Below are 20,441 nucleotides of genomic sequence, written 5' to 3'. Positions count from 1 at the left end.
GCAAAAATTGCAAATAGTTTCAACAAAAGTTCTTTCCCTTTCCCCCAACTGGGAGGAAAGAAGGAATGAGAATATCAACCCAATATAATAATAGTAATAATAATAATAATAACAAGAACAACAAAAATTCACTTTTAAATTAACTTCAAAACTTGCATATTCTTTGATTTTCTCTAAAAGCAGCCTGCCATCAGTGTCATCTCCCTTTCTCTAGATATCAGCTCTCCTCAACTGGAGTTCTGACTCCAAAATGAATTTTTTTTAAAGTACAGATCTTTAGAAGGGAACTAAATTTAAAGTTCCTCTTTCAATGATTACTGACACAAACGTTTGGATTATTTCTCTGACCACTTGTGGCAATGACTGGGACTCTGGTAATTCACTTGAATTCTGAGGATGCAAAATGAAAGAATTCACTGCCAAAGAGAAGCAAGTACCTTCCTTCCTGTCTTCCCAAACATGTAACAGTGAACAAACTTAGGGTCTGGAGAAAATTTTGTTATTGGAGATTCTACTCTTTTCCCCCCCCCTGCTTTTACTAAGAGTCAAAAAATATAAATAAATCATATGATGATGAGGGCAAATTCCATCACAATGGACACAGGATAGTACAGATTCTTTGGTTCTATCAAATGTCACTTGAAATAAGTGGATCATTGATTGGAGTCTGGAAATCTTTTCATGAGATAAGAGTTAGTGTCACCATATTAATTGTGTTTGACTTGTGTTCACATTTCCCTTAAAGGTTCCTGCTTTTCCTGACTCCTCATCTACTTCTTCCCATCTTATAAGACACATTAATAAGGTATGATAGGCAAGGAAGGGAGGAGCTGCATGCCCCTTCTTCCCTGGTTAGCTTCAGTAACATTAACTAACCATCCAACATCAAGCCAAGTCAGCCAAGCCCAGCTCAGCGCATGGAGTAGATGGCAAATCAAAAATGTTTTTCTTTGTTTCAACTCTACCCCCTCCCCTAAGCAATGAATAATGGAATGAGCAAACCCTTGTGGGTCTCCTAGTGTAGAACCTGCCCCCAAAGCTCCCCCCCCCAAGGAAGGCTAGTCAAGCCCATGAGAGTGGAGCCTGTGAGGTAGGGAGCAGGCTGAGGAGAACCTGGGCCACGGCCACTTGTGTCTGCTGCTGCTGCTGCTGGAGGAGCTGTTGGAGGAGCTGCATCTGGTGGTGGGTGGACAGTGGTGTCCCAATGCTGGGCAACTGTGAGGAAGAAGGCAGCAGCATCTTGGGTGAGGCAGTCAGAATGTTCTCCTGGTGGTGGAACGAAGCCTAGAAGAGAAACAAAGGGCAACATAGTGAGGAGAAATCTTGTAGACATTCAGTGGTCCTCAGTACCTCATCATGGTCTAGGGTGATCCTGGACATTTGAAGGTGATGCCAGTGGAAGGCAAGTAATTATTTTTCATTATTTTTTTGAAGGCAAGTTTTAGCAGCATCTACCAGGCTAAAAGGGTTTTGCACAGAAACAGACCCTAGCAACAATCTAAGTCTGTTTTCCAAAGACCTGAGTAACTATAGGGTATATCAATTACTTTCTGTACCTAAAGTGTCTGAGACTGGAACATCCTTCAATCTCTCAGGGAACTCTTCTCCCATTAGTGACTAAGTCAGATTCTTTTTTGTGAGAAGAGTTGAGTTTGGAGTCAAGTGGACCTGAGTTAACTTTCTGGTGCTGCCCTTTACTACCTGTGTGACCTTGGTCATATCATTTAACCTCTTAAAACTCAGGTTCCTCTTTTGAAAAATGTGGAAGTTGGACTAGAGAAACCTTCAAGATCTCTTCTAGCGATGTATCTGCGATCCTGTGATATCTATTCCTTTATTCATTTCCTTTTGTTGATTTTTTTTTTGCAATAGGTTGTTTAACTATGTAGTCGATAGATTACCAGCCCTAGAGTCAAGAGGACCAGAGTTCAAGTCTGGCCTCAGACACTTGGCATTTACTAGCTGTGTGACCTTGGGCAAGTCATTTAACTCTGACTGCCTCACATCCAGGCTCATCTCCAATTTCCCTGATTCATTTCTGGCCACTAGACCCAGATGACTCTGGAAGAGAAAGTGAGGCTGGTGACTTAGGAACAGCAACTTCTCCCCCACACACTCATATCCAATTCACTTGCTTGATACCATGATCTTCCTTCAAGAACAAAAGACAAATGTCATCATCAGTCAATAAACATTTATTAAGAATCTAGTATATGCCAGAAACTGTACTAAGCCCTCAGACTACAAATAGGGTGGAAAAAAGAGACAGTCCTTGCTCTCAAAGAACTTATAATTTATTCTCCTGGAGTCTCCATTTTTAGGGTAGACTCAGGTCAGCAATCGTTTCTTCCCCTTCTAGTTCTCAGGGCTTTGTTATACAATTACCTACCCCACACATCTATTTTTCAGTCCCTTTTTGTGTTATCTTCCTTTATGAGAATATAAGCTCCATGAATGTAGGGATTTTCTTTTTTGTATATGTTTGTAATTGCACAACTTAACATAAATTCTCATTGCCTTGCTTTACAGAGAAGCGAAGTTTTAATAGGGAGAATGAGGAGTTATTTTGGCTAACACATCTCAAAAAAAAAAAGAAAAATACAAAACAGTTCTTGAGTCTATATGATTCCACTTTTGCTACTATGGTGATGGTGGTAGAGTAAAAGAAAAGGAGACAGAGGGTAATAAGAATCACACAGCTTTTGGGATGTCTGTAAATATTAACTTAAAACTGGCTGCTCTTGTCCAATGAGTCAATATACTGGAGGAATTGAATCACGATTAATTGAAGTTCTCATTATAAATCAAACCAGAAGAAATAAGAAACATAGCCATGAGAAGCTGTCTCACAGGCTCTCCTTGGAGAAGCAAATAAAAGTGTAGGTTTCATTGTTCATTCAAAGGTAATAAGAAACATCATTTCATGGGATAGTTAGTTATTTTGCCTTGCTGTGCTTGTGATAAGAATAAGCATAAAGACTTCCATGAAGAAAGCTATAGCTTTTGAATTCTGTCTCAGAGAATGAGAAAATTCCACAAAGAACATGAGAGGACCCTCCAAATCAAATCACCATTTACCCAGAGACTGTAATGTAAAGGGGCTAAAGGCAATGATAATTAAAAAAAAACAAAAATGTTGGAAAATACGGATCAGGATCAAGAAATGAAAGAAGCCACAGGAAAATTCATGCCAATAAATCATGAATACTTTATCCAAGAAGAGAATCTGGAGGGACAGGATATGTGGTAAGGTCAAATAACATCAGAAAATAAAAATAACTACATTTTTATAAAAGGAAATTATCAGTTTGAAGTTAATTGTGTTTACCAAAAACCATCAAACCTGTGAGGATAAAGATCAACATCAATGCTCAATTACGTGTACAAAGATTAGAAGATATGGTCTAAAAAACCCCCAAAGAACTTCAACCTGGCATAGTTAGACAACCTATAGCAAAAAAAAGTTAACAAAAGAAAATGGATAAAGGAATACATATCATAGGATCCCAGATATATATAGCTGGAAGAGATTTTAGAGGTTTCTCTAGTCCAATTTCCACATTTTTCAAATGAGGAACCTGAGTTTGAAGAGATTAAATGATATGACCAAAGTCATAAAAGTAGAAAAGGGTAGGACCAGAAAATTAACTCAGGCCCACTTGCCTCCAAATTCAACATTCTTCTCACAAAAAGAGTCTAGAAAAGATCACAGAGAAAAAATATTAGGTCTCCTTATCAAACCCAGATATGATGGCTAAGGAAAATGCCAGTTTTGAGGACGGTGAACAATATATTAGAAGCCTTGTTGTTGTTCAATCATATCCAATTCTTCATGATCCTATTTGGTTTTTTGGTCAAAATCCTGGTATGTTTTGTTATTTCCTTTTCCAGTTCATTTTATAGATGAGGAAACTGAGACAAACAGGGTTAAGCAAATTACATGGGGTCACATAACTAGTAAGTGTCTGAGGTTGAATTTTAACTTCAGGTCCAGTGGTCTATCCACTGACCAAACCCATTAAAAGTCCTATCATCTCACAAACCAAAGGGGGACAGAAGCTTGTAGAAAACGTGACATGAGACCCAACTGAGTCAGACCATCCCAAGAGCATTCAAGGATGAAACTATATGGAAGATACTTGGACAGATATTGCATATGAACAATTATCTAGTCCAAAAATGAAATAGGACAGAGAGAGAGAGAGAGAGAGAGAGAGAGAGAGAGAGAGAGAGAGAGAGAGAGAGAGAGGTGAATTCCATGCATTTGGAAAACTGCAATATTTTTAATGACCTCCAAGTCATTCCAAGTTATAAAAACCTATCCCTTCTACAACAGTAGCCTTTTGATGTAGTTAGATGGCAATGAATCAGGGAATAATACAGTCACCAAGGAATCAATAAAGACAATATAGAATCACTAAGGCAATATAGAGAATAGAATAGTAGCTATACCTTATACTTTCAAACCTTATAACACCGAAGGCTTTTGGGATAGATACTCTAAACTGCAAGTGATAAAATGCAAGCAAGAAGTAGCATCAGAGAGATGTATGGCTGGAAATGGAGGTGGACCAGATATATAGTGAGTAAAGAAGATAAGAAAAAGCTTCTCTACTTCATTCCTAAGTAATGTTAAGAGGCAGGGATCACGGGTGAAACAAGGGTGCTCATTATCACCACTACTATTCAATATTGTATTAGAAACATTAGCTTCAGCATTAAGAGAAGAAAAAAGAAATTGAAGGAATTAGAATTGGGAAGGAAGATACGAAACTCTCACTCTTTGAAGATGACAAGATGGTAAACCTAGAGAATCCCAAAAAATCATCTAAAACCTATTAGAAATAATTAGCAGCTTTAGCAAGATCACAGCATATAAAATAGACTCTCATAAATCCTCAACATTTCTATATATGACTAGCAAGATACAGCAGAAAGAGCTAGAAAGTGAAATCCTATTCAAAGTAATCCTCAGACAATATAAAATACCTACCTGGGAGTCTAGCAGACTCAGAAACTTTTTGAAAACAATTACAAAACACTTCTCACCCATATAAAATCACATTTAAATAACTGGGCAAACATCAACTGCTAATGGAGAGGTAGAGTTAATATAATAAAAATTACAATTCTATGAAAAATAAACTACCTGTTTAGTGCCCTACCAATCAAAATTTTAAAAAAATTACTTTAATGAGTTAGAAAAAGTTGTAAGTAAATTCACATGGAGAACTAAAAGCCAAGAATTTCCAGGGATTCAATGGATAAAAAGTGCAAAAGAAATTGGCTTAGCCTTACCAGATCTAAAATTATATTATAAAGCATCAGTCATCAAAACTGTCTGGTATTGGCTAAGAAATAGATTGGTGGACCAGTGGAATAGACTAGGTGCAATAGCAGGAAACGATTATAGTAATCTGCTGTTTGATAAACCCAGAGTCCAGCTATTGGTATAAAAACTCTCTCTTTGATAAAAACTACTGGAAAATTGGAAGTTAGTATGGAAGAAACTTACATTAGACCAACACCTCACACTCTATACCAAGATAAGAGCAAAATGAATACAGGATTTAGACATAAAAAAAACAATATTATAAGCAAACTAGAAGATCAAGGAGTGGTTTACCTGTCAGATCTATGGAAAGGGAAGCAGTTTATAACCAAGGAAGAGATGGAGAACATTATTATAAACAAACTAGATAATTTTAATTACATTAAATTAAAAAGCTTTTGCATAGACAAAACTACTGTAATTAAGATCAAAAGAAATGTAGTAAATTGGGAAACAGTTTTTACAACTAATTTCTTTTTTTCTTAATGACTGACTTTAATCATAGACTATAAGACAAAGATAGTTCTCATTCATGACAGAAACTTGTATAACATCTTCTGATACATGTTTTTTGTTGTCTAGTCATTTTTTTTTTACTCTTTGTGATCCATTTGGAGTTTTCTTCACAGTGATACTGGGGATGGTTTCCCATTTCCTTCTCTAGTTCCATTCACATTTGAAGAAAGTGAGGCAAACAGGGTTAAATGATTTGCTCAGGGCTACACAATTAGTAAGTGTCTGAGACTGGATTTGAACCCAGGATGAGTATTCACTCAACAACCTTCTGATAGGTATATTAAAGAAATATGGAATTATTTGTGGAAAATTGGGTTACTTACCTTTCTTACAAAGAGAAATGAAAGCATGTTTAAAACTTACCAGCATATTTTCTTTTTTGAGTCTAAATATCTTCCTGGAAGTGGATATAGAATTCTAATCCTTAAACATTTGCTTACTCTGTCCCTTGCTTACATCTGTAGACTAGAAACTTCTAGGAAGTTCTGAGACATGTTTACCCAGTTATGGTAGCAGAAATGGTGAAATATATACTTTAGTCATGAAATAGAACTGCTAACCATTCACCTGATCTCATTTAATAGAAAGAATTTATTATATCCCACTGGATAGAAGTACTGAGTTCTAGTTTCTAGGGTCAAATATTAATAAATTATCAAGGGATGCATATATTCATGAATTACCTTCTCTGACATCTACCTGAGAGCCCTTAGCTACTGATAAAGTCCAAAGTTCCTGGTTTTTGACCATCCTGAATTCCTTTAGTCAACAGACTTAATGAAGTTGGCTCTGTCCAGGATAGTACATGCTTAGATATTGCATAAAGCTGATATTTTCTTTTCTTTTTTTTCCATTTTAGAAAGATTTTATTTTGAGTTTTACAATTTTCCCTCCATTCTTGCTTCCCTCCCCCCATCATCCAAAGAAGGCATTCTGTTAATCTTTAAATTGTTTCCATGGTATACATTGATCTCAGTTGAATGTGATATCCCTAAAGAAGAAAAATAACGTCTAAGAGATAGCAAAATTACATAATAAGATAACAGGTTTTTTCCCCCCAAAACTGAAGGTATAGTCTTTAGTCTTTGTTCAAACTCTACAATTCTTACTCTGGTTACAGATGGTATTCTCCATCACAGATAACCCAAAGTTGTCCCTGATTGTTGCACTGATGGATTGATGAGCAAGTCCATCAAGGTTGATCATCACTCCCATGTTGCTGTTAGGGTGTACAATATTTTTCTGGTTCTGCTTATCTCACTCATCATCAGTTCGTGCAAATCCTTCCAGGCTTCCCTGAATTTGCAACCCTCCTGGTTTCTAATAGAACTATTTAGGGTTCCATGACATGCCTATACCACAGTTTGTTAAGCCATTCCCCAACTGAAGGACATTTACTTAATTTCCAAGTTTTTTGCCACCACAAACAGGGCTGCTATGAATATTTTTGTACAAATGATGTTTTTACCCTTTTTTCATCATCTCTTCAGGATATATACCCAGTAGTGGTATTGCTGGATCAAAGGGTATGGACATTTTTGTTGTCCTTTGGGCATAATTCGAAATTGCTCTCCAGAAATGTTGGATAAGCTCACAACTCCACCAACAATGTATTAGTGTCCCAGATTTCCCACATCCCTTCCAACATTGATCATTGTCCTTTCTGGTCATATTGGTCAGTCTGAGAGTTGTGAGGTGGTACCTCAGAGATGCTTTAATTTGCATTTCTCTAATAAGTAGTGATTTAGAGCATTTTTTCATATGACTATGGATCGCTTTGATTTCCTCATCTGTAAATTGCCTTTGTCCTTTGACCATTTGTCAATTGGGAAATGACTTGCTTTTTTCAAAATTTGACTCACTTCTCTGTGTATTTTTTTTTTAATTTTTGCAAGGGAATGGGGGTTAAGTGGCTTGCCAATGGCCACACAGCTAGGTAATTATTAAGTTTCTAAGGCCAGATTTGAACTCAGGTACTCCTGACTCCAAGGCTGGTGCTCTATCCACTGCGCCACCTAGCCGCCCCTTCTCTGTATATTTTAGAAATGAGTCCTTTGTCAGAAATACTAGATTAACTATATCAATAACAAACCTAACAGTTTCCTAATATTGAACCAACCCTACATTCCTGGGATAATTCCTACTTGATCATAATGTATTATCCTAGTGATAACTTATTGTAATCATTTTGCTAAGATTTTATTTAAGATTTTTCCATGTATATTCATCAGGGAGATAGGTCTATAAATTTCTTTCTCTGTTTTAACTCTTCCTGGTTTAGGTATCAGCACTTTATATTGGTGTCATAGAATGAGTTAGGCAAAGCTCCAGCTTCACCTATTTTCCCAAACAGTTTATATAGAATTGGAATCAATTGTTCCTTAAATTTTTGATAGAATTCACTTGTGAGTCCATCTGGTCCTGCAGATTTTTTCTTAAGGAGTTCAATACAGCTTGTTGTATTTCTTTTTCTGAGATAGGGCAACTTATATTTTTGTAAATATTCATCCATTTCACTTAAATTGTCAAATTTATTGGCACAAAGGTGGGCAAAATAATTTCAAATTATTAATTTCCTCCTCATTGGTGGTGAGTTCACCTTTTTCATTTATGATACTAGCAATTTGGTTTTCTTCTTTCTTTTTCTTAATCAAATTGACTAGATGTTTATCAATCTTATTGTTTTTTTTTCATAAAACCAGCTCTTGGTTTTATTTATTAGTTCAATAGTTTTCTTGCTTTTGATTTTATTAATTTCTCCTTTAATTTTTAGAATTTATAATTTGGTATTTAATTGGGGGTTTTAATTTGTTCTTTAATTTTTTAGTTGCATATTTAGTTCATTGATTTCTTCTTTCTCTCATTTATTCATGCAAAAATTTAAAGATATAATATATCCCCTGACAGCCGCCTTGAATATATCCCATAGGTTTTAGTATGTTGTTTCATTATTGTCATTATCTAGGATGAAATAATTAATTCTTTTTATAATTTGTTGTTTGATCCACTCATTCTTTAAAATGAGGTTATTTAGTTTCCAATTAGTTCTGGGTCTATATCTCCCTGGCCCAATATTGTATATGATTTTTATTGTATTATGATCTGAGAAAACTGTATTCACTATTTCTGCCTTTCTGCAATTGATCATTAGGTTTTGATGCCCTAGTACATGGTCAATTTTTGAGTAAGTGCCATATACTGCAGAAAAAAAAGTATATTCCTTTCTATCCCCATTCAATTTCTTCCATAGGTCTCTCATATCTAGGTTTTCTAACAATCTATTTACCTCCTTAACTTCCTTCTTGTTTATTTTATGATTAGATTTATCTAAATCTGAGAGTGGGAGGTTGAGGTCTCCTCTCAGTAAAATTTTGCTGTCTATGTCTTCCTGTAGCTCTCAGGTTATCCCTTCTTGATCTGTTCTCAAGGTCAGTGGTTTTGCTGATGAGGTATTTTATATTTTCTTCTATTTTTTCGATCTTTTGGTTTTGTTTAACAGAATCTTGTTGTCTCATGAAGCCATCAGTTTCCACCAATTCCATTATTTTTTTTTAGAGAAGAAGAATTTTCTTCATTTACCTTTTGAAACTCCTTTTCCAGTTGGTCAATTCTATTTGTGAAGGAGTTTTCCATTTGCCCAAGTGTAGTTTTGAGAGAATCATTTTCTTTTTTCATTTGCCTAATTGAAGATCTAAGAGAATTATTCTCATTTTTGTATTTGTCCAATTGTATTTTCCAAGGATTTGTTTTCTTGTTGCAAGTTGTTAATTTTCTTTGAGTTTCTTTTCCCAATTTTTCCAATTGATTTTTTTTTAGGTTTTTCAAGGCAAACGGGGTTAAGTGGCTTGCCCAAGGCCACACAGCTAGGTAATTATTAAGTGTCTGAGACCGAATTTGAACCCAGGTCCTCCTGACTCCAGGGCCAGTGCTTTATCCACTACGCCACCTAGCTGCCCCTCCAATTGATTTTTAAACTCCTTCCTGATTTCTTCAAGGAAGTCTTTCTGGGCTGGAGACCAATTCATATTCTCCTGAGAAGTGCTATAGATCTCTCTGGGTTAGAATCTATTTGATCTAAGTATTTCTCCATGGGCCCCCCTTTTTCACTGGCCTTTCTTCATATTTCTAGGATCTTGTGGGGGGGGCAGAGGCTGGCTCTCAGAGGCTTGCTTTTGAACATTCTAGAGGCTTTGTTCACTTGGCTTAGTAATTCCATGGGGCTGACCAGTAGGAAGCACTGGTTGCTTTCTCTGGAGTGTTTGGGGCCCTCAGCAGCAGGGTCTGAGTTGACCTTGAATAATGTCCTGAGCCTGGGGTAGGGAGTTAACCTCTTTCAATTGAGTGAACTCTGTTGCCCACACCTTAGCCTGAGGGGGTGGTGGGTTGTTTATTGTTTGTTCTGGGAAAAGGACTCCCCTGAAAGTATGGAGCTCAGGTCCCCAGCCCAGATGGTTATTCTCCAGGTGTGCTCTGAGACTCTGTGCTGGAACTCATCCTCCTGTAGCTCCTCTTCCTTTCCCCCACCCCCAGCCTACTAAAGTTGGATATCCCACCCACTATTCACCAAAGTCCCTAAGACTGAGGCTGGCCCTTTTTTCTTCCACCAGTTGCTGTCCCTGTGCTGACCCTCTGCTCTTGTCTCCCAGTTTACCCGTGGTCCCCTGAGACAGACCTTCTTGGTGGGGTGTTCTTCTCCTAGCTTGTCTTTCTGGATTTTGTCAATCAAATTTCTGTTAAGAGGTTTCTTTCATGTTGTTTTTGAGGAGAAAGAGGAGTACTTAACACAATACCTGTCTTTTCTCCACCATCTTGGCCAGAAATGTACAATTAGTATTTCTGACAAAGGACTCATTTCTAAAATATACAGAGAAGTAAGTCAAATTTTCAAAAAACAAGCCATTCCCCAATTGACAAATGGTCAAAGGACATGCAAAGGAAATTTATAGATGAGGAAATCAAAGTGATCCATAGTCATATGAAAAATTGCTCTAAATAACTACTTATTAGAGAAATGCAAATTAAAGCATCTCTGAGGTACCACCTCACACCTCTCAGACTGGCCAATATGACCAGAAAGGATAATGATTAATGTTAGAAGGGATGTGAGAAATCTGGGACACTAATACATTGTTGGTGGAGCTGTGAACTCATCCCAACTTTCTGGAGAGTAATTTGGAATTATGCCCAAAGGACAACAAAAATGTGCATACCTTTTGATTCAGCAATACCACTACTGGGTCTATACCCTGAAGAGATGATGAAAAAGGGTAAAAACATCACTTGTACAAAAATATTCATAGTAGCCCTGTTCATGGTGGCAAAAAACTTGGAAATTAAGTAAATGCCCTTCTATTGGGGAATGGCTTAGCAAAATGTGGTGTATATGTATGTCATGGAACACTATTGTTCTATTAGAAACCAGGAAGGATGGGAATTCAGGGAAGCCTGGAAGGACTGGCATGAACTGATGCTGAGATGAGCAAAACCAGAAAAAATATTGTATACCCTAACAGCAACATGGGAGTGATGATCAACCTTGATGAACTTGCTCATTCCATCAGTGCAACAATCAGGGATAATTTTGGGGTATCTGTGATGGAGAATTCCATCTGTATTCAGAGAAAGAACTGTGGAGTTTGAACAAAGACTATGTCCTTCAGTTTCAGGGGAAAAAAACCCATTATCTTATTATGTAATTTTGCTATCTCTTATACTTTATTTTTCTTTCTTAAGGATATGATTTCTCTGTCATCACATTCAACTGAGATCAATGTATACCATGGAAACAATGTAAAGACTAACAGAATGCCTTCTGGGGGGGTTGGGGGGAGGGAAGCAAGAATAAGGGAAAAATTGTAAAACTCAAACAATAAATAAAATCTTTCTAAAATAAAAAAGAGAGACCAAGAGAAAGGTCACCAGCATGCTGAATGAATCTCCTCTATGAAGGATTGATGAGAAGTCATATATACAAGAACAACATAGCTTGAGAAGGCATCGATGTATTGTGACACGGACTGTTAGAGACAAGATCCTTATTGATGAGATTAGAGAAATTAGATTGGTGAAAAAGTATTGGTAATGGATGGGTAACAAGCCAACCTGGGCACTTAGAGCTGTTGACGCCACTCTCTTCACTGATAAATATTCAAAGTCGTCTAGAACAGGAGACAGAGTCATCTGGCTGTAACTGCTTAGGTACTGGAAAAGTAGGGGACTTGTTGAATAAACAACACAGTTGGACAATTATATTTTGAAATTCTGGCAATCAATCTAAATCAATGGGAGACAGATGGCAAGTATCATCCAGTCTCTTCACTGCTAACCATTTCTCTGGTGCTGAGTCATTTCAGGCCATAGAATCATAGAGATAATAGTAAAATGGCCCCATTATGAAAATCCATATGGAAAAGGGGAGAAGGTTTAGGGAGAGGATGAGTCTGTTTTGATGCCATATACTCTGCCATATATTGAGATGGTCCTTCCTGAGTTGCGACAACAAACCCAGGGAAATTCAGATTAAGAGTTTGGGCCCTAAATGTGAAAGGCGAACTGTGATGAAATCTCCTTTGGCTAAAATTGGTTTCCTTCTGTCTCTCACCTTAGTTCTCCAATTCTCCCCCTCAACCTTTTCTAGCAGTTGGATACTTAATTACATAATAGAGCTTATAATCATTTCATTACTTAGTTGAGTTGTAGGAAAACAAATTCTATCCCGCCAGTTCTGTAACTAGGTCCCATCCTCAGATAGTTAAAGAGTTGAAGAAACCCTAAGGTTAATCAAGGAAGAGCCCTTGCACCACAGTTGGGATGGTGGAAGAGAGGGAACTTTTTGCTTACCTTGGTGTCTGTGAGAGGGTCTTCTTCCTTCCCTACTGCATCAAGGTCAGTCACTCCTCGGCTGAATTCTAAGATGTCACTCCCTGGGAGAGGGATGTCTACAGCATCAATGTCAGTCTCCTCTGCTGTGGCTGTGGAGGCCTTCTCAGCTCCAGTCAATTGGCGGGCTATAGGGGAAAAGACAGTACAAGTGAAGGATTGCCCACAGCAAGGCTAACACTTCTCATCTTCACTGGTGGCTCAGTGGTAGAATTCTCACTTGTCATGGCAGAGACTAGGCTCAATTCTCAGTCAATGCATCAAACAATTTTGAGAAGCAGTTGGTGCAGTCTGTACCAGATTAAAATGAAATTGGAAAATATTTAACAAAAGAATTTTTAAAAAACAATAAAACATAGGTGATATTACATTTTAAAACTGAAATGATATACAATCCTCAGGGATTCTTATGCAATATTTAACAGGTCCCATTACTACTGAAATTTGATACCACTGGCAATGGAAAGTGCTCTGGATCTGGATTCAGGAAGACCTGGGCTCAAATTCCAACTCAGGTACTTTCTAGCTGTGTCACCTTGGACAAATCACTTCATATCTTCAAGTCTTAGGCTCTTTATCTCTACCTGATAAGGAGCTTCACTTAGATGACCTCTAAGGTTCCTCTCCAGCTTTAAATCCGTGACCCTATCACACCTGTACAAGTCAGATAACAGTAGAAGGAAGATCTATGGATTTCATTTAAAATAAGACATTTTTGTTCAGTATAAGCCACATCATTTATGGGAATTAAGTTTCTTTATATGTAAAATGAAGAAGCTGGAATAGAGATTACTTTACAAATCTATGTGTAAGCCATCATATAAGACCTTTTTCTATTCAGGTTTTACTACATGAATATACTACTTCCTTAAGTTAATAGGAGCACAGATTTATAGCTAGAATGGAACTAAGATTCATCAAATCCAACCCCCTCATTCTACAGATAAGGAAACTGAGGTCCCACGGACATTAATGCCCAGTGCATCTAATGTCAAACCCAGGTATGGTATAGTAGCAACTGGCTAGTCAGAGAACCTGTGTCTGTGTGAATCTGAGTATATTTATAGGTTCTCTTATACAAACAGACCAAGACAACATACCCTAATTCACTAAAACCAACCAAGCTGAACTGGATACAGAAATATGAGCTGCTTTTCTTCCCTTCCTTTCACTGCAAGTAGAGAACCACACTTGACCAGACTGAAGTGTCTGCTTTATAGCACAATTTGTTCTGTAAATTCTGGTGTGAACCCACAAAGTGATTGCTTTATAGCACAATTTGTTCTGTGAATTCTAGTGTGAACCCACAAAGACCATAGGGGAAACTTGACTGATAATTACAAAGTATTTAAACAGCGCGTCTGGATTTCCTCCAGGCTGCGCCTGGGAACTGTGATGATGGGTCTGTTTAGAGCTTAGGAGGGAGTTTATAGAAGAGGCAACAGCTGTGACCAGTCGAACTGGCCCGAAGGAGCAGGGCAGCTGCTTGGGCTGCCACTTCCATGCCGAAAGAGATACCAGTTCTAGAGAGAGAAAGATTACATTAAAAATAAAAAAATTATAATAATTGATATCTTCTGTTTTTCTATCATCTTCATTTCCAAATCTATTCTTTGTCCTATCTCTACTCAGAAATTTATACTGAGAAATAAAAAAAGAAGGCAAAAGAACAAACAATATATCTCAATAAACAATCCATCAACTAAATCTAAGAATATATATAATGTAGCACACTCAGGGCCCAAAGAAAGGAAGGAGGGCCATTTTCTTGTTCCCAATACTCAATAAATAAGTTCATATAGGATTTAAGAGTGTGTACATCAGATTGCTAGAACAGGCTTAATCTATGAGTGAAGTATCACCTTATGGAGGATGCCAAGTCCAGGAAAACTAAGGACTATTAGGACTACTGCTGAAAAACTTTTGATTTTGAAGAGAAACAGGAGCAACTCCAGATAATACAAGTAAAATGAGTCAAAATGGAGAGTAGCTTCTGATGGAAATAGGAGTCATCTAGTCTAGAGAATAAATAGAAGGCTAAGGGGTACAAATGATTCAATGAAAAAAAGGATGGGATAGTGCAGCATATAAGAAATTATGTGAAGAAGCTTGGGAAGTGTAGATACATGGGTGAAGATCAGGGAATAAAGGGAGAGAAATAAAAGTTATATTATCATCAGAGATAATGTGGTCAGAAAGAAGATAGAGATGAACCTGGGAATTTCTCTAGGTTTTATCTGGAGCCCTCTCTCTGCCAAAATGAAAGCAGCTATTAATTTCTTGACTTTTATTGAGGATATTATCACTTAAAGGGTGGATAAATCAACAAGAAGAAATTTATTTTAGATCTGATTCTAGTTTCCGGCATGAGAGTAACAGGAATGTTTTTTTTTGGGGGGGGGGTGGTTGGAGAATGTGTGGAGTAGTTAATTGAAGATAGGGAAGCTCTGAAGAAAACCCAAGATCTTCCCAGATAAGATTTCAAAGGGTTCATAGGAAGGAAAAGAACATTCTGCAAGAAGATAGAAATGCTAACATCCTGATGAAGCAGTGAATTGGTCCAACCATCCTGGAAAATAATTTGGAACAATTTTAGAAAATTCAATAAATTGGGCATTGCCTTTGACACAAAAGCATTACTTAGCAATTACCTCCCAGAGATTAAAGTCCCATTAGCATTGTTTTTTTTTGGTTTTTGCAAGGCAATGAGGTTAAGTGATTTGCCCAAGATCATACAGCTAAGTGGTCTGAGGTTGGATTTGAACTCAGGTCTTCCTGACTCCTGGGTTGGTACTCTAGCCACCCTGGTCCCATTGGTATGTAAGCTCAATGAGGACAAGAACTGTTTTGTGTTTTTGGCTTTCTTGGCTTTCTAGCTCTTAGCTTAGTGCTTGCCATTTACTAATTCTTTAATAAATGGTTCTTGAATGGGCTAGCCAAGAATATTTATACAAGTACTTTTTTGTGGTAACAAAGAGTTAGAAACAAAGTTAGTGCACCCTGATCTCACAGCTGAAAAAATTTTAGTATATGAATGGAATGATTTTGCTATAAAAAATACTAAAGACCAATACTTTTGGAAAATGCATATGGAAGCAATATAAAATGAAGTAAATTAGACCAGGAGAACGATTTATAAAATGACAACAGTAATTTAAAAGAAACTAAGTTTGAGGGGCGGCTAGGTGGTGCAGTGGAAAAGCACCAGCCCTAGAGTCAGAAGTACCTGAGTTCAAGTCCGACCTCAGACACTTAATAATTACCTAGCTGTGTGGCCTTGGGAGTCACTTAACCCCATTTGCCTTGCAAAAAAAAACTAAAAACAAACAAACAACCAAAAAAAAAAGGTTGAGAAGTGTGAGGACTCTGTCCAAGGCAGTGACCAATTGAGTCTTCAGAGGACCTGATGATAAAATAGGCATCCCTCCTCAGCAGAGAGGTAAAGGCCTATGGGTGCTGAACAAGATTAATATTGTCAGGCCTGGCTCATTTGTTGTTTCAATTTGTTTAATGATACCTCTTTGAGGGTGGCAGGAGAAAAAAGAAAAGAGAATAAATATCTAAGAAAAAATAACAGATCATGACATTATGTCATAGTGCAGATTCTTATAGGTGTGATTTGGGTAGTGCAACCTCTAAAGTCCTTTCTAACTTGGAAATTCTGTCATCATCTTGTCTAAAGCACTTCTTTACAGGTAAGGAAATTTTACATTTTACTGGCGTGAAAACTCTGGTTCTAGAGAAGTTAAATAGCTTATTAGAGATCCAGACTAGGAACCAGGCCTGCTCACTCTCAGTTCACTGTTCTCATGACATCAGACCATCCCCCCTCCTCTCCTCTCTCTCTCTCTCTCTAAGTACTAGTACATTTCCTACCAATAGCTCATTCTTATACTAGGTACTTCTATTTTCTCTCTCCAATTAGACCATAAGCTCCTTAAGGAGTCATTGCTCTTTCTGTTTTCTAGACTAGAGTGTATAGCATAGGGCCTTGGACACCCATTAGGTATTCAATAGAATCTTGCTGCTGCTGAACATCCAGATAGGCACAAGCCTAGGAGTAGAGAACAGGACCCATCTTTCATAGTGCGATTCTTTTCCTGTTTCCCATGTCCCACCCACTTGATCCCAAACTTTCAGTCTGACTGACATCTGTAATAATACATGTCAAAAAGAAGCTGCCAAAATTGGGAGAAAGATTCCTCTGCAATGCTAAGGGCTACTCTCTAATGACTGTCATGAATCTAGGTTACCTTTGGGCTATAGCCTGTCAGTTTCTTAATATGAGAAGTATAAGCTCTATGTGTCTTAGACTTTGTGAAGCTCCTTTTGCTGCTTTCACATGATCTCTAAGATCCCTTTTTGACCTCAGAGTTCAAGACAGACATAATCACACACTTAGCTGATGCTAAGTCCAGAAACAGATCTCAGGTGGTTTGGTTTTAAGTCTAAACTTCCTTCCATTGTTGCACAAGGACTAGTATGACTTCATCTTGAAGGCAAGTCATTTCCTTTCTCCGGTCTTGCTTTCTTCATTTGTAAAATGAGATGATTGGTTTAGATGATCTCCTAAACACTATACTGAAAATTTTGAGGTTTTTTTCTCATATAGTACAATTTTCAGGCTATAATAGCATATATTTATATATCAGGCTTTAAACTTTGCAAAGCGCTTCACAAATATTATCTCATTTGATTCTTACAACTCTGGAAGTAAGTTATAACCTACTGGAAGTAAATGTAACTACTATTATCACCGTTTATGCAAATGCATACTAAAATGATTTGCCCTGAGATATTCAGCCAGAAAGTGTCTAAGGCTGGATTTGAACTCAGTTCTTCCTGATTCCAAGACCATGGCTCTGTCTGTTGCTTCACCTGGATGTGACACGCTCTTGCAATCATAGATTTAAAGTTGGGAGGAACCTTAGTGGCCATCTAATCCAACTCCCTCATTTTACAGACAGGCTGACTTAAGGTCACACACAACTAGTGAATGTCCCATGTAGGATTTGAACCTAGGACTTCCTACTCCTGATCAAGCCCTCTTGTTATTTCACAGCACTGCCTTTCAAATTCTCTTGATTGAGCAAGCTATCACAAAAGGGCCAGGGCCAATATGTGCAGAGAGGGTCGAATGAGAAATAAGACCATCCTCATTCATGGAAAAATCACTCTGAAGAGAGCATCTCTTACTGACCAATGGGAAAGTATATGGACTTTACACATACTGAACAGCACATTCTTAACCATAAATAATAACTCACTCCCATTCTAAAGAAAAGAAGGTCTGGGATCTAGTAACAGCCTTGCAAATAATGTTTCTTTCCCACTCACTGTGAAGCAACTTTCAGTGGAATGGAGGGTCTGTGTCATCAGAACTGGCTGAGGTGCTTTATTTTGCTTAATTGTCCTCTTTTGAAGCAAAAGAAGGCAGGCTAGTGAGGAGTCATTGCTAAGTAACAGTGGCACTGAAATACTTTTACAGCTTGACTGATTAAATATTCATAACATAAATATTTTAAAAGTCATTTTCTTCTAAAGAGTTTGAAGGTCCATCAAATTCCATTCTCTTCCCCCACCCCTGAAATCTACATACTCCAAATATTGACAGATTTTATTTTAGAGGGAATTCAATTTTTTAAAAGATGTTAGAAAAGAAATTATTTAGAAATTCTACAATTCTGGACCTTGAAAGTTAGTGATGACTAGAGGAGAACAAGTAGGACTTGATGGGGACATAGGCTGATACTTTAACCTTTTATAATGTTACTCTGGGAGGGGAAGAACCATTAACCCCTAAGAAGTCACCATGGCCATAGTATAGGGTGACCTGAAGTAGCTGTAGCTCCTAGACCTGAACTCCATATGGGCAGAAACAGCCTGAAGGGACTTCATGTGATATTCTCCAATTGCAGGTATGGTTCTAGAGATGGAAGGGTGAGAAGGTAAAATCAGAGAAAGGTACAGAGGAGAAAGAAAGCATGGAAAGACAGAGGAAGAGGCCCAAATGGTAAAAATAGACAATTCAAGAAAATCACAGATATAGGGCTTGCAATTCTTTACAAATGCAAAGCAGAGGGACCCACCAGTTCTTAGCAATGGAACCTTCATCCTTTAGAAAAAGAAACACTTAATTAAGTGTAAAAATCTTAAGTGTGGATGCATTAGCTTTTTTGCAAAATAGTTCAAAGTCTCTCAATTTTAAGGTGCTCTATATAATGGGATTAAAGTCAACTTAATTTTATTCCATCCAATAAACCTTTATTAGGAAATTCTTATATGACAAGAACCTTGCTAGGGACTTAGAATAGAGGAGCAAAAACCAAAGGTCTTCCCAGAAGGAGAAGGGAAGCTATAATTATACCCTGGCTCTAAGGAACTCCAATAGCCACCCTGGGCTTATAATAAAAAAACAGAGTTTCCACTCCTGGATAACCTCCTAAGTATTAATATTAGATTTAAAAGAACTCTTTAACCTTCTGATTTTAAAATTGAGAAAACTGATACACAAAATGATTGTTTCCCTGTCACAATGGCAAGGTCAGACCTAGCATTCAATTCAATCAGTTTTTATTTAATACTTATTTATAAAATGGGTTCTAGGAGCAGCAGCTAGGTGTCACAGTGGATAGAACCGGCCCTGGAGTCAGGAGAACCTGAGTTCAAATCTGGCCTCAGACACTTAATACTTGCTTAGCTGTGGGGCCCTGGGCAAGTCACTTGCAAAACAAACAAGTGTTTGGGTTAGATACAAAGACAAAGTAAGGAAGTAGTCCCTGTTCTCAAGGATATGGCCTGTAAATATACAGTGTAGATCATATACATGCTACATGCACAAAAATAGAAGTACAAAGTAATTGTAGGAAGGCACTAACCATAAACATGAGGAAAAGGCTGTTGTCCAAGGTTGCAGTTGAACTAAACCTTGAATGGAATTGGGAGACCAAAAGAGAGAGCTGAGGGGGGAGGGCATAACACCTTGTGCAAAAGGTACAGGTACAGGAAGCATCAAGAGGGTCTATTTGCCTAGAATATGGAATAATTGAAGAAGAACAAATAGGTGGTGTGGTCTTGGAGTAGAAGGATATGAATTCAAATCCTGGATCAGATATTAACTGCGTGACCTTGGACAAGTTACATAACTTCCATTTGCCTCATCAGTAAAAGGAAGATAATAATAGTAGTACTCATTTCCAAACATCGTAAGGAGAAGATCATATATTTATAAAGAAATTGCAAGTCTTAAAATACTACATATTGTTCAGTCCTTTCAGATATATCTGATTCTTTGTAACTCCCTTTTGGGGTTTTCTTGGCAAAGATTCTGAGTATTTTTCATTTCCTCCTCCCTTATTATTACTGAGTATAAATTGCTTGAGAGCAAGGACCATGTCTTATATGAAGTTTGCAACCCCAGAATAGTACAGGTACTCAAATATGTGCTAGATGAATTATGAAAAGAACACTAGGACGTGGGAGTCAGGAGTACTCCAGATTTCAAATTGGAAGGCAACTCAAAGTTAATTTGGGTCAGATTCCCTGTTTTACAAATAAAGAAGTTGAGGTACAGAGAGGTTAATTTTCTCTGCCCCCCCCCCAAAAAAAAATAAAGGTAGTAAATGGTAAAGTAAGAATTTGAAGTCAGGTCTTTTGATGTAAAAATTCAGCCCACTTTCTGCCATACCACAGTGCCTTGCCTGCCTAGACCTTA

At 37.5% G+C, this 20,441-nt stretch overlaps 1 protein-coding gene across 3 annotated transcripts in view; it reads right to left on the bottom strand.

Annotated features, from left to right (window-relative positions):
* Window positions 1-20,441, bottom strand: part of LOC141512702 (carboxyl-terminal PDZ ligand of neuronal nitric oxide synthase protein-like) — a 389,034-nt gene that overhangs the window by 51,155 nt on the left and 317,438 nt on the right. For all 3 annotated transcript variants that reach the window (XM_074221846.1, XM_074221845.1, XM_074221847.1), the window contains 2 exons: window positions 12,689-12,855; window positions 1,114-1,284 (listed from right to left, as the gene is read on the bottom strand). In XM_074221846.1, the coding sequence (XP_074077947.1) occupies window positions 1,114-1,284; window positions 12,689-12,855 (338 nt within the window). The remainder of the gene's footprint in view (window positions 1-1,113; window positions 1,285-12,688; window positions 12,856-20,441) is intronic.

The sequence above is a fragment of the Macrotis lagotis genome, chromosome 2, assembly GCF_037893015.1.
Source record: "Macrotis lagotis isolate mMagLag1 chromosome 2, bilby.v1.9.chrom.fasta, whole genome shotgun sequence".
Classification (NCBI taxonomy): domain Eukaryota; kingdom Metazoa; phylum Chordata; class Mammalia; order Peramelemorphia; family Peramelidae; genus Macrotis; species Macrotis lagotis.
The sequence above is the reverse complement of the archived record's forward strand: the minus strand, read 5'-3'. Positions and strand labels throughout refer to the sequence as shown.